Source organism: Aythya ferina (assembly GCF_964211825.1).
Source record: "Aythya ferina genome assembly, chromosome: 1".
In the NCBI taxonomy this organism is placed as follows: domain Eukaryota; kingdom Metazoa; phylum Chordata; class Aves; order Anseriformes; family Anatidae; genus Aythya; species Aythya ferina.
The window spans coordinates 193685793-193699282 of record NC_140296.1 but is presented as its reverse complement, the minus strand read 5'-3'; the positions used below and the strand labels follow the sequence as shown (position 1 = coordinate 193699282).

The 13490-nt window shown below is 39.3% G+C and overlaps 1 protein-coding gene across 2 annotated transcripts in view; it reads right to left on the bottom strand.

Moving 5' to 3' along the window:
- Nucleotides 1-4588: 4588 nt before the first annotated feature.
- The window catches only part of ORC5 (origin recognition complex subunit 5), a 72835-nt gene continuing 63933 nt past the window's right edge, over nucleotides 4589-13490 (bottom strand). For both annotated transcript variants that reach the window (XM_084510523.1, XM_084510524.1), the window contains exons 14-15: nucleotides 9814-9926; nucleotides 4589-6264 (exon numbers count right to left, since the gene is read on the bottom strand). In XM_084510523.1, coding sequence (XP_084366649.1) covers nucleotides 6219-6264; nucleotides 9814-9926 — 159 coding nt within the window. In that variant the 3' untranslated portion in view covers nucleotides 4589-6218. The remainder of the gene's footprint in view (nucleotides 6265-9813; nucleotides 9927-13490) is intronic.

Below are 13490 nucleotides of genomic sequence, written 5' to 3'. Positions count from 1 at the left end.
TTTGCACCCTTCGGGAATAAGAAAACATTGCACAGGAAATCTTGCTGCGAGGACAGGATGGGGATTCCTCCAGGCACCTGCACTTCGGGAACTGCCTAACTGCATGGCAGGAACCTCATTTGCCCCTCCTGTAGATGTTGTTTGTGTTCACATCTTTCAGATCCTGCAGCCCACACGGGGGGATGAGCTGCTTGCTGCAAGAAGTTGGCAAGCAATTTCTCTCTCCATCACTCTCTCTTGGGTACTTCCATCTTCTGCTGAATTTTGTAGAAATATGCTCTGTCTTCTGCCAAGGATGCCTTAATGAGAGGGGTTAGGTACCTTATTCTTTGCTAAGCTCTCTTTCAACTGTTCTCTGGCTGCCAGGATGTAGGGGGGATCTGTGTGAAAGTCTTCATTGTCTACTTGAAGACAGAAGTGCTCAGCTATTGAACTCCCAATGCATGAACATCAAAAAAGCCACCTATGGTCCTATCTTATTCCCAATACCTTCATCTGAATTCAAGTATCTGGACGTATATGAAATACCAAGCAGTACATATCAAGAATCAAATGCTGAAAGGAAAATCTTTGTTAATTAAAAATCCTGCTCTGCTGAAAATCTGCATGTGCCAGGAAAACAGAGTGCATGTACTGAATGAATTTAGGCAAAGTGCACCTTTGCTGTGTGGCTTGTGAAAAATCACCTCCTGCTACATTGGCTCTGTCATTGCCATTCACTTTTCATCAGCATTTCATCATAATCAAACAAACCAGAAAACCAAACACCCCAAACAAGACAACTGGCTATACAGCCTCCGTGGTCCAATGTATTTAACCAGGATTTGGAAAAAAACCTTGCTGTAGCTGAACACCTGCACGATGATGTCCCATGAGTGCCCAAAGCAGCGCTGGCAGGACAGGGACACTACGGGGTGATAGGATGCTCCAACAATTTGCTAGCTCACTGAAGGCTTTGAGCCAAACGGAAGAAGAGTTAGGGATGCTTTCTGCTGCTTTGGATTTCCCGTTTCTTTGTTCTACTCTTCCCTGGGTCCCTCTGTTCCGGTCGAAGAAAGCTCCTCCTTGCTCAGCTTGATGGAGAAGACGGGTTATTAGCCATTTATAGAGGGGTCATTAGCTGTTTATAGAGGAGGTAGCACTGTAAGTACAATCCACTACAGCACTCCAAACATTAAACCCACCCATGATACTTTGTACATCACATTCTTACTCCAGGATCACCATGCTCACAGACTCAAAAAGCATGGAAACACCAAAGGGCACAGGGTGATCAACAAAACATCTTCATCTTACTTCTAAGCTTCTTAGTACATGAAACCGAGGTATTTACAAATACATAGTCAAATATAAGGCTCATATATTGCCAGCGTCAAATAGCAAGCAGAATGATGATGTTCAACTTCTTGTTCCAGCAGAAACTGTCACCGGGTTGTTGCTTTTTAAAGACATCCCTACCTATAATTTTTAGGTTGTCTTCATAAAGGTGGTACTTGCACTTTCAACTGTGCTGGCAGGCACTATTTCTCTAGTTTTCAGCCTTCATTTTTTAATGGTTTTAACAAACACAGTAGTAAATAATCAAAAAGTAAAACAACTTAATCCATATATACCTCTAACAGAGTGTTGTACACAGTTTATATGAATCTGCTTGTTCAAAAAAAAAAAAAAGAAAAGAAAAGAGTTCTTACTCAATCTTCCAATAAATATTGCAGTGGAGCTGTTCCAACATCTACAAATACATAGACATTTGGTATCCTGTATGATTAGGCTTGCTAATCAAGATATATCTTTACCCCAACACATATTTACTAGCAATGACCCAGAGCGTTTGTAAGCAGTGCTGTTCTGATGTTGAGAAAACCAGGAGTTACTGTCACTTCAGGTAACATTTCCTCCTGGATAGAGTAAATCTTCTCTTTCCCAATTGCCAAGCAAGCTGCAGCACGCAGTACGTGCAGTACGCCTACCTCCAGGCAGCCCCTAAGAACCTGCTGGTCCTCGCTCGTCCCACTCCCTGTGCCAGCAGAGGTGCAGAAGGAATATCTAATCCTGGGATACTCCACTGTCTGCATTTTGCTTACAGGTCACAGACGTGTAATATCCCCTGTGTCCCTGCTGGGATCCCTGTCCCTCACACTATTTTCCTGGCAGAGCTGTCTGTTCCAGTTAAGAGGGAAGCAGGGAGTGCCTGAATGGCCTTGGCAAAGCTGCTTGGATGCCGGAAAAATTGAACCCATGGTAAAAATGGATGTATTTTCATGTAGGTAAATCCAGGTGTAGAGCAGCATCAGAACTTAGAAAATGCTCAAATAACTGCTGTACTTCTTTCAACTCCCCCAAAATTACAGATAATAGCTACAGGGATTATTATGGTAGAAACAGCAGGCTCTGGGAAAAGCAGAGTCAGGTAAATCACTGTCAAAAAAAAATAAAATCCTCTTGTGCTACATGTGGATGTACTCTTACAAGCCTCTTTTAAAAAGAAAATCTCTAGGCTCTAGGTATGAAAATGCAGCTGTTGATGAAATCAGAGCTATTCAAGGGCACTCATTTCTCTGCAACTTTATGATAGCTGAATTTTTCCCCATTACTTTCTCCATATATGAACAAGCCCCAGCTCCTGAGGATGTTCAGATCAGCCACTGAAGGCAAGTACAATATATTTATAAATTTTAAAGCATTATAATGTACATACACCATGCAGAATCTATGAAAAAAATATCTGATGTTTTTTTAAAATACTCCCTCCTGCACTGAAGTATTAAAGAGTTCTTCTCTTGCTCTGCATCTTTTGCACAATTCTCAACACCACCCGTACGATGCGTGAAATTCCGGCCCCAAGGAGCCCAAAGTCCAAAACTTCATTCACAAAAACGGGGTCTCAAAATGGAATATTGCTATGGTACGTAATAGGACACTCAGCGGTAGTTTATAAACTCATTGATAGGGATATATAGAAGTATTTTGAGTTTGTCAGAATAAATCCCACTATCCATCATCAGCATAGTTATAGCTTACATCCATCATATACACCTCAGTCACCTTGCTCATTCCCACTCTGCTGATTCAGCTTTAATTTTATATCACGGATAGGAGTCTTTCAGAAAGGTCACTGAAGTGCATTCAGTGTAAGGACAGCAGTTCTGTGCAATGGATCCTCAGTAACTTCTTCTCCAGGTAACCTGATTTTGGTCAAATGAATAATGTTCCACAGCGACCTGTAGCCTCATCCTTTGGATTTATAGTGGAAACGATCAGCAGGGCAGTGGAGAAGGAATTACATGGAGGGAAAAAAAAAATCTGCAGCAATAGGTTTTCCTCAATGCTTATTTTCTTAGACCCTTATTTCATGTCTTCTCTGTGCCCCAAAACTGGGGCTTGCTAGTTTTGAGAGTCTGGTGTGCTGTGTGGGATTAATGGGGTTTGGAAAAGGTTGGACCAGCCAAATGAACACAGTTGCTGCAATGCAAGAGGTACGTCTTTCCAACCGCAACCCAAACCAGAACGTATCATGGCTGGTTTTGTTCTACACTTGAACATCTGCAAATGTTCGGCATATACGAAACATCAGTTCTGAAGTACAGCATACTCAGTCTTTTTCATGTATATTGCCTAGCAGCTGTAAGAAATTAAGTCTTGAACTGGTTCTGTTCTTGATCTCTTTTTAGAAAAGCTATGATAAACTATGACAACAGTGAAGAGAAACATCACTTATCTGTACCTATGGGCTTATTTCTAATAACCAGTTGAATTTTAACATTAAAACAAGTAATAAAGTGCATTTCATCAAGTACTGTTACCAGTGACTAGGTATGCTCACGGATCCATACTGTTGGAAAAACAAAGATTGTGGAATTAATTTAATCATATAACACAGAGTGGGTCATTTTGCTATTGTCCTAGAGTGAAAGACCCTAGGTTCTTTTTTTTTTTTTTTTTAAAAAAATCTTTGACCTTGCATCTCATCTATACACATCATAAACAGAATTAAAAACATTCCTGAAATATGTCAGTTTCTAATCCACCTGGTAAAATTCCTATTCATTTCCTTCCTCATAAAAGGTTAGATATAAGCGTTGCCTATCTCTGTGATGATCAAATTTTTTTGTACATCCTTACACTCACGTAAGACATTTTCTGTGCTCTCCATGTACTCCGTTTATGTGCATATCTGGAACTATGGGTGTATTTCTGATATTTTAATGTAGACATTAATGCTGACGGTTACTGAGCAGGAGCTTCACAAGCTGGCATTCTCCCTCCTCAGTGGTACAGCCCTGGCCCAGCTCTGTTGAAAGTTTCAAACAAGCTAAGCTGCAGAATTTTAATGTTTTTTTGATTGAGAAGTTGTAGGACTTCATAAGTTAGTGCAAATCCCATTGTGTTTCATATATCAGATTCTAATCTAGACCAGGTATCTGAAAAAGCTATGATGTATTGCTGTTGCTTAGCACAGAGTAATTTAACGTATAACAGCTCAAACCTCCTTTCTTCTCCCATTTTCAGCCCTGGGTAGTCATACAGGAGATGCACAAGTGCTGACCTCACCTCATGATGAGCTCCAAAAGGGAAAGAAACTGTAAAGTTTAGTCCAAAGCACACCTTCTGTACTTTTTTTATTAGTAAAAAACAAAAGTAAGCAATAAACATTTTGAAACAGGTTACATATTTGCATCCAAGTATTTCAGCAAGCGTGACAAATGTTGCCACCTCATGGACAGGTGCGTGGTTTGCTGTAGCACAGCGGTCGGAAGGAAAAGGGATCTCGGAGATGACTCATTTCTGCCCTTTCACAGTCTACTGAAAAGGGAAACGACAGCTTGGCCAGAAAGATGCTTTTGTCACTTAGACTCACCTGGAACTCATTCATTTGGGTCTGAATCCAGAAGCAGAAGCCTGGCTACACAAATGCAATTGGGAGAAAATAAAGGAGCTACACATATTTAGAGTATCTGACCACCTCCAGCATCTGAAGTGCATTTTTCATTTTAAAAATCCGTAACAGTCAACATATGATATAGCACTTTTTTGTATTGTCAAACAAAGGGCAGCATTTGGGAATAAGTTATCTGAGGAACAGGCTGTGGGACCCTGAGTTTTCACGAGTGACAAAACTTCTGCTTTGTGAAGACAACAATCCTTTAGTGCACACGGTGATTTCAATACCCTGTAAAAGTAGCAGCAGTTGGGACTCCTCTGCTTGTAAACTGGAGACAAATACAGTTGCAGTGCATTCCAATATGCATATCCAAAGTCAAAGTTTTATGCTACAACAACTGCTCATTTGGGCAACTGCTGCAGGAATATTCTGTCACCTGTTGAATCTCCCCTTTTCTGATGGAAAGGCAGCTGTGCCGTACTTCTCTACAGGACAGATACTATAACAAAAAAATATCACACAGTGCATATCTTAAATCACATTCATTCAAAACAGCATTATAATTAGCACTCAACAGAAATGGATGAGCTTGAAAGGAATAAAAAAATGTTGAAGTAAAAAGCTTTTCAAGTTCAACATCAGGTTAGAATTTCAGGAACCAAGTTTTTTTTAAAAGGAAGCATCATAAAAATATTCAGTTAACAGTTATGAATGAACTGCAGAAAAGAACAGTATGATGATTAATTGGGAGTTTACCATCATGATCTCCATATAACAGTGTAACAGTCTGCATACATATGACCGAACAGAAAGAAGGATTTATACCAGCTTGATTTTAAAGATGTTCTTATACTTATTATATTTTGCTACTCCACTCTCCTAAAATGGTGGCCTCAGGAAAAGCTGCTTTGGCAGGCAATTGCAAAGATTCCTGTGGAGAGGAAGTGAAAAGACTGGGCATACAAACAAGGGCTGCTGCCATGTTCAAAGCACTGGGGAGAGTTCATAGAGCAAAATGCAGTCCTAAGTAAATGGGTTTCAGGCAATTTCAGTGTTAAGATAACATCATTAAGAGTAGAACAGATTGTGCTCAAACCCTGCTGTTTATAATTAACACATTGCTTCCAAATACTCCAGGGTCCCTGGTAAATAGTCCTCTGCTCAGATCTACCCAGACCAATCAGAGTATTTTCATCAGATTCCATGCTGGGCCAGCACCTGTTTGGACAAATCCAAAAGAGCCAAAATACTCTTCTTTCTGGCCAGCTAAGTAGAGAGATGAACACAGCTTGCCTTAGTCATTGTCACAGTGTCCATATGGCTGTGAAGCTTGTTTTCACAAGAAATCGTACAAGTACTTTATTATGTCGAAGTTCACGGTCCTATAAACAAAAACACAGCATATTAGAGCAATCATCCTAACAGTGCTAAGACTTTAACCTGTTTGGAGACAACACGTGGGACATTCTGCACAACCGAAATCAAGAAATATCCCCGAAAGGAAGTTAAAAAAACTCATTCTTGATTGTATTTAACATATAGTTCTTATCTTCTGATTCAACTTTGTAAGATTTAAAAATAAAAAAAAAAAAAAAAAAAAAAGGAGATTTCTAGCAACAATCAAAAGTTTCTTATTCCAAACATTAAACAGTAAAAAAACAAAAGCCAATATATTTTTCATATGGTAAATACAATATTCCAGTTGGTGATACAAAACTGCAATCTTTTATGTTATTAAATGTTTTGTTCATCTTGCAAACCACCTGTTTTAGCATGTACTACGTAACTCCTTCATCTGTACTCATTTGTAGTCTGCGTTCCTTCAGTTTTGACACTAGTTGACCCATGTTCATAGCTAAATTTGAAGAATCCAAGAATGCCACTCAATAAGATAGAAGATTTTAATGTATACTTTTGTACTTCAATGGCAGGCAGAACGAACAGCAGTAAAATAAAACATATAATTATTTTTTTTTTTTGTCTCCAAACTCATTCTGCTATGCAATCTAACACTCAGACTTCGGGATTTACTGTTTGAATAAATAGCACAAATTACTGCATATAATGACAAGTATAAAATTAAAAGTTTTTTGGTTTTAAAAAGCATTTAATGATGCAAAAATAACCACTCACAATGCTAAGTGAGATTAACTGGCTGAATGTCTTATTTGTTAGGCTGCAATCATTTAATATTCTCTGTTCATGCCTCCTTCTGTAACCCACTTTCCAAAAAGTTTCTATAAAACATCGCGTTGAATTGAGAAAAAGTTCAGAAATCCCCATGATGCATAACAAGAGATACTGTGTTGGAGCCTACCTAATAATCCAATGACAAAATTAGAGGAAATTAAATGCCACTGTTAGTTTCATATTACATTGTGTTACTTAAGAAAGTGCTTTAGTTATAAGGCTTTCTGCAGAAACAAAAACACACTAACAAAAACTGACCTTATCAACTGAATGAAACACAATCACTCTGCCATAACAACTGGCATTACTTGACTCTAGATGAAAAGATCTATTACATTCCACAAACATTAAGAGATCCCTACTTCAACTATAAAAAATTTATGAACTTCAGTCTGAAATCCTTTCAACAGAAATTAAAAGTTACTAAAAAAGAAACACCTAAACCAACTAAAACCAAACCACTTAAAAAACTACATAGTAAAAGGCATGAAAAATATCTCTGCAAAGGCTGAACAGAGATAAATATGAAGTTCTGTGGTAATAAACAAAGACTGGGCATGGGCAGAGGTTGCCACACTAAAAGTCACCATAAATACTTCACTTTTCTACCCTTTTACCAAAAAACAGGTGTTTTTTGCTTAAAAAAATAAAAATGCAGATTTAATTCTTTATTTTAAAATGAAGGAAAACAAAATAGCAAGCTGAACAGCTTGAAGGGGGTAGGAGGGGAGAGAGAGAGCAGAGTTTTCTTGTCCTACTCCTGCACTCTCCAGCCCTGCATTAGTAAGTTCACCTGTCAGCGAGGCTGAGGTGATAACAAGGCTCAGGCACCTGAGGATTTTGGTGCCTAGCCTTATTTTAGCACTAGTGCAAGAACAGAGGCTAAAGAATCAGGAGATGGTCTGCTTACTTGAAGTGTATCGTGGTGAAATGCCAAAGTAGTTCCTTCTCTGCAATACGTATAATCCCTCTCATTTGTGGTTAAAAACTACAGGCTGCTGCAATGTTGTAGCACAAGTAGCCTGCGATCATACATTCACCCTTTAGCCAGCCTCATTAAGACAAGGGGAAACTCATTTATCATGGGTTCATGAAACTTTGCATCTTATCTATGTCCTTAAGGATTTGACAAACAGTGGGTTGGAAAAAATTTGTAACAAACAAGAAGAAAAAAAAGAAGAACAGGAGGAAAAAAATAGGCCAACTTTAAGATATCAGATAAAATGGCCCAATCTGTGCAGCCAATAAACACTTTCGAACTACGTGGGGAGAAAAAGTTACCTTTTTCATACTGCATAGGAAAAGTCAGACAGGATATATGTACGCACATCTGACCTAAAGGCAGGCAAGCCAAAGCACTACACTGTGCACTGAGGTTTGAAGGGACAGCTCTAAAAACTACTTTCTCTGCTAAACATGAGCTGTATAGCACAAGATTTGGTCCCGTTTTCTGTCCACCTCTACCTTCTGGCAATTTTAACAGAGTCCACAAACTTCAAAGGATGTTAAAATTGTAGGTGAAGGGCCATTATTTCAGGTGTCTTAATTCAAGGAACCTCATAGGCAGATCGGAGTTTGTCAACTGGTCTCTGTACTCACGGTAAGAGTTAGAGCAGAGGCAAGAGCACGGGGATATCCGTACACAGTGATCCACGTTGCTAAACAGATGGTCTGATGTACTTGGTATCAGTGGGAGACTTTACAAGGCATCATTCACATGTGACTTTATTGCTGAGAATAGCAAGCTGACACAGCAAAGCCCTGGAGATGCTGGTGGTACTGTCCAGCCAGGCCTGAGCCCGATGAAGTTTCACTCTGTGGCCTGTCCAAATTGAAATTTGTGTGTCTGTGCAGCTTAGTGACTGGGCGAGGGGACGTTTAACAGCTCAGGAGAGCAACTTGTGCAGCGAGGATACTGGAAAACAGGCTGAAACACAGATTCCTCTGAAGCTCCACATTACAGAGGAGAGCTGGCCTGTACAATGTTTCTCTTTTTAGCCACATGTCATTTCTGGGCTCTGCTCTAGCCACATGCTCTTTATCCAAGATCTGCTAATAAGCTGGCTGCAGCAGCGTGCGTGAAGTAATGCTGTTCAGATTTGGCATAAATGAGACAGTTCTGATTGTTGCCTATGTACTGCATGCGTTTCTGTCATTTATCACCATCTCTCCTGATGCATCTGGAACTGCTCTTGGACTCCCAGACTGGAGGCTTGGGATGAACAGGTAATTGATACTTTTGAGGTACCTACATTGTTTTTTTGAATTAGTTTTTATCAACTACAGATCACAGAAGACAAACTATGTGAAAAAATTCTCATAACCTATGCAGTTTTTACATCACCTGTACCACAAACACTATCAAGAACTAAATATCAGTTTGGATTCCAATATCATAACATGCCTTTCAGTACTGAAATGGACTGCCATTTTAGAGCAGTATTTTCACATTAAATTCCTGACTTCTATTAAGCACACAGACAGTATTTTACTGTAACATACTAAAGCAGCTCCTTGGCCTACCTCTGCCACTTTTAAGATTTTTTTTTTTTTCAAAACACTATTGCACTAAACTTAAGTTCAACATTTCTTATAGCAAAGACTCATTTAGTCATTCTTAGAAAACATCTACGGATTTCCATTCTGGTCTGCAGAGAGCCAATATAAAGATGGAAAATACAGGTTTTGAAGCCTCATTTAAATCAGCACATATAACACCAAATGTTTTTCAGTAGACTCACCGGGCAATAGCTCTGATGAAGTCCAGTGATACAGTGCATTTGTACCGGGGTCCATCAAGCTGGTCGTTATTGCCAACCATGGACAGCAGCTGGAGAGTCACAAGGGAGGTGATCTATGGACAAGAAACATTAGCAATATCAGTCATTTTTGTTAACAAGAATAGCAGTGAGCATTTTTTTTTCCTATTCATCATCAACACATCGTCCCAAATTATAATACTCCCATATTTCTTTGGAAAATCACCACTAGTTTCTCACTGATTTTCACATAGCCCTGCAGCTAGCAAACCCAGGAATGCGTGTACATTTTTGCTGTTACATTTCCAGCAGAGTCAGTGAGGCACACAGGCCTTTATCCCTTCATATCAAGAGTTATCCTGGAGTTGTGATCAGAGCGAGAAAAGTGTTGGGGGGGATAGATAACAGGCATGAGCTGAACGTCTTCCGAATCTCCTCCTGACAGCCAGGACACACTTTGTTTCTCTTTCATCTCAGGACCTCCTCTTGAATTTTCACACTCAAAGTTGGATTTTCTTGTGTCAGTTCATACTACATTTTGAAAAGATGCAGAGTATCACCCTACTCCAGCTAAAAGAAAGGAATTTGAAGGTTGGAAAGGAATGGCCTGAAGACGGTGTCCTTAAAACATGCCTGAAAAAACAGAAATTTGCCTACAAAACAGTGTCGTGACAGAGCTGCTGATTATTCTACCAGTATAGCAATGCACCAGCATATTTCTCAGTCTTCCTTCTTCCCAGTGATGGCTGTGTGTGGTGCCACTGAAGTGCAGTCATGGGATGTCAGCACCGAGTGCCACCAGGCTGTCCTGTCTCAGCTAGGAGCAATTAACATCGTGATTCTACTGCTGCCCTATCTCCACCCATGAGAAGGAAATAGGTAAAAGCAGAAAACGTGACCTTTTTTTCCCCCCTGGCCTTTGTTATAAGCACTATTGATAATTTAGTGCAACAAGGTTATATTCTATGAAGAACCAGTACCTGACCACAGCCCCTACTTTAAAAAAAAAAAAAAAAAAAAAAAAAAAAAAACATCCAGCCATGACCTACATCTGTGCAAAGATAATAATACAGTAAGGAATATCTGAAGAATAAACATAAAGAGAGTGTCAATTCAAACCTTCAAGGAAGCTTGCTGCTATAAAAAGCAGCAAGTTCTTTTCAGTTAAAAAAAAAAAAACAAACTCAGTAATAACTCTTCTTTTGCTGATAGTGAACTTTGCCTTCAAGTTTGTGATAGTGCTTGCGGGAGGTAGGAATACTTCTTCCTCAAGCGGACAAGATATATGAAAAGACATCTCCCTGAGCAGAACTGAAAAAAGATGATCACCAAGAATGAGGTAATTTTTATAACAGCCTGTGCTTAACTTCCTTTTACATGGCATTAAGCAACAACCCTTTGGATGTCAGCATTCTGCAAAGCATTTGAAACTCGGTTAAGGAATACTGGCCTCCCTCTGCTCACAAGAACAAATACTGTTCACTTAAGTCAGCTCTATACAAATGATTTACCGATTGTTAGTGTTGACAGCATTTAAGCAAACTCAACTTAGTACAGGTAAATGACTCAAAATCCAGTTAATTAAATCACTTTGTACTTGTCACTGGATTGTAATCAACCTCAAATTTGTAAGGTGTTTATTTTCCTAAAACAGACATGAATTTGAGAGCGTTTTTCTACGTTCTTCATCCAACATCATCTTTATTCAGCTTGTAAGGAAGCATTACGGAGTAATTTGCTATTGCAGTTGCTATTTTACACCCCAGTGCACCATTACTGCCTAATCACTTCTGCAATATACACTTGCAGCTGGCTCCATGTTCAGAAATTACCAGTAAAGGAAGGAATTGCACGAAGCTCCTAAAAGCTTCCGATGAGTACAGCAAAACCCAGCTAGTTTGGAGCTGGACCCATCTCAAGTTTGAGGGATACAAAACTAAACTTGCTGCTGCTGCACATATATGCTGCAACTTTAACAATGAATCATAACTGATATTTTTCCAATATCACCAAATGCCATGTATACAACATGAGGTCAGCAGTGTAAAATTCCTCACTAAAGGCTGACACTATACATAGGAAATGGCATCAGACTGGAGATGAAGTTTCATTAATGTTTAAGACTCAGTATTACGTATGAAGTCTTTGATCATGATAGAGTTACTCAGCAAACAACATTTTCCTCATTTCCTTCAGAAATCCTCCATGTCTATCCTATACCTGCAGACAGGCAGGATCTTGGGATGACAAATCCTAGAACCTGCATGCTGAGCAGGCAGCAGCCTGGAGCTCTGTTGGCATAGCTTCTTCAACAGGTTCAAGCAAAACCCAAACCAGCAAGAGTTCTGTCACCCCACAGCAATGACTGGTAATTTTTCCTGCTTTACATGAATACAGTGGGACACTTCCACTGACAGGTCAGCCAGGGAACTGGGTGACACCTACCTTTTGCAATAAGTTGTTTTATCAAAAAGGTTCCGTTTTGCTAGACGTGGAATTAAGCTCCTTGAGCATTTTGTGCTGAAGCTACTTTTCTAGACCTGACCGTAATAAAACATGATTTTCTTCACCACATAATTTGGACATTATTTAGGTTCAATTCCCTTCTAACACGAGGGATTTGAGCACCTCTTATCCAAACATCTGGCAACTGGCAGGGGCAGTGGAGGGAAGAAGGAAAAAGTTATGGGGAACCTGCTTCTGGAGCTGAGCTGTTTTGCACAAAACTGCCTTTATATGAACTACCTCTCTGCCTAGTTAGGGCACTCACCTGGTAAAGTGGAATGAACTGGGTTTAACACAGCATATTTGTAGCTAAATAAAAAAGCCCCCCCAGTATAAAATGTCATGCTCTGTTAACTTTTAAGGTCCAACATCACTTTTAACGAAATGTCACCACTTCAGAAGCTCAGGTGTTGTATAACTTTGGAGGTAATCTATTCTTAAATGAAGGTATGTCAGCACAGTTGGAAAAAAAAAAAAAAAAAAAAAACATGAATGCAGTATCACTTAGCAAAAATAAGTTTTCAAAATGCTTTTTTTTTTTTTTTTTTTTTAAATACCATGGGTACAGTGGCTGCATTTCATTGTCACAAAAGCTGGCAGAAAACATCTGGCATGAACCAACGAGCAACTAGCCAGAACTGTGTGGGTGACAAAAAGAGAGAATACTTATTGAGAATCTTCTGCACAAAAGAAATTACAGTTGGAAGAAATATGCTGAAGCTATTCATAAAATTCAAGTTAGATGTGGTAATGGTTTAACACCAGCAGAAGCTAATGAGTAAATGGAATTTTCTACAAGAATAACAAGAAAATCTAAAGAAAAATTACTGAAAGACATGAAGGAAGAGGTGTCATTGATATATTTTAAAATAAGCCAGGACTGAGATTTCTTTGAAATGTATTTATGTGAGAAATCTGCTGCTGGAAGCTTGGATGCAAGGTGAGAATAATCATAAAAGCACGGCTGAGAGTTGCTGCCAGTTAATGACCTCTCCAAATGCTTCTGAAGATTCCCTGTCAAATACGGGCATTTAAACCTCTGGAAAAAAAAAATAATAAAATAACCCACAAGCCATCCTTAAAGGCTGTTTTTTTCCTATCAGCCTGCGCTAACAGACAGGCCTTGCATCATTCCCGTGGCAGAGACAAAGGCG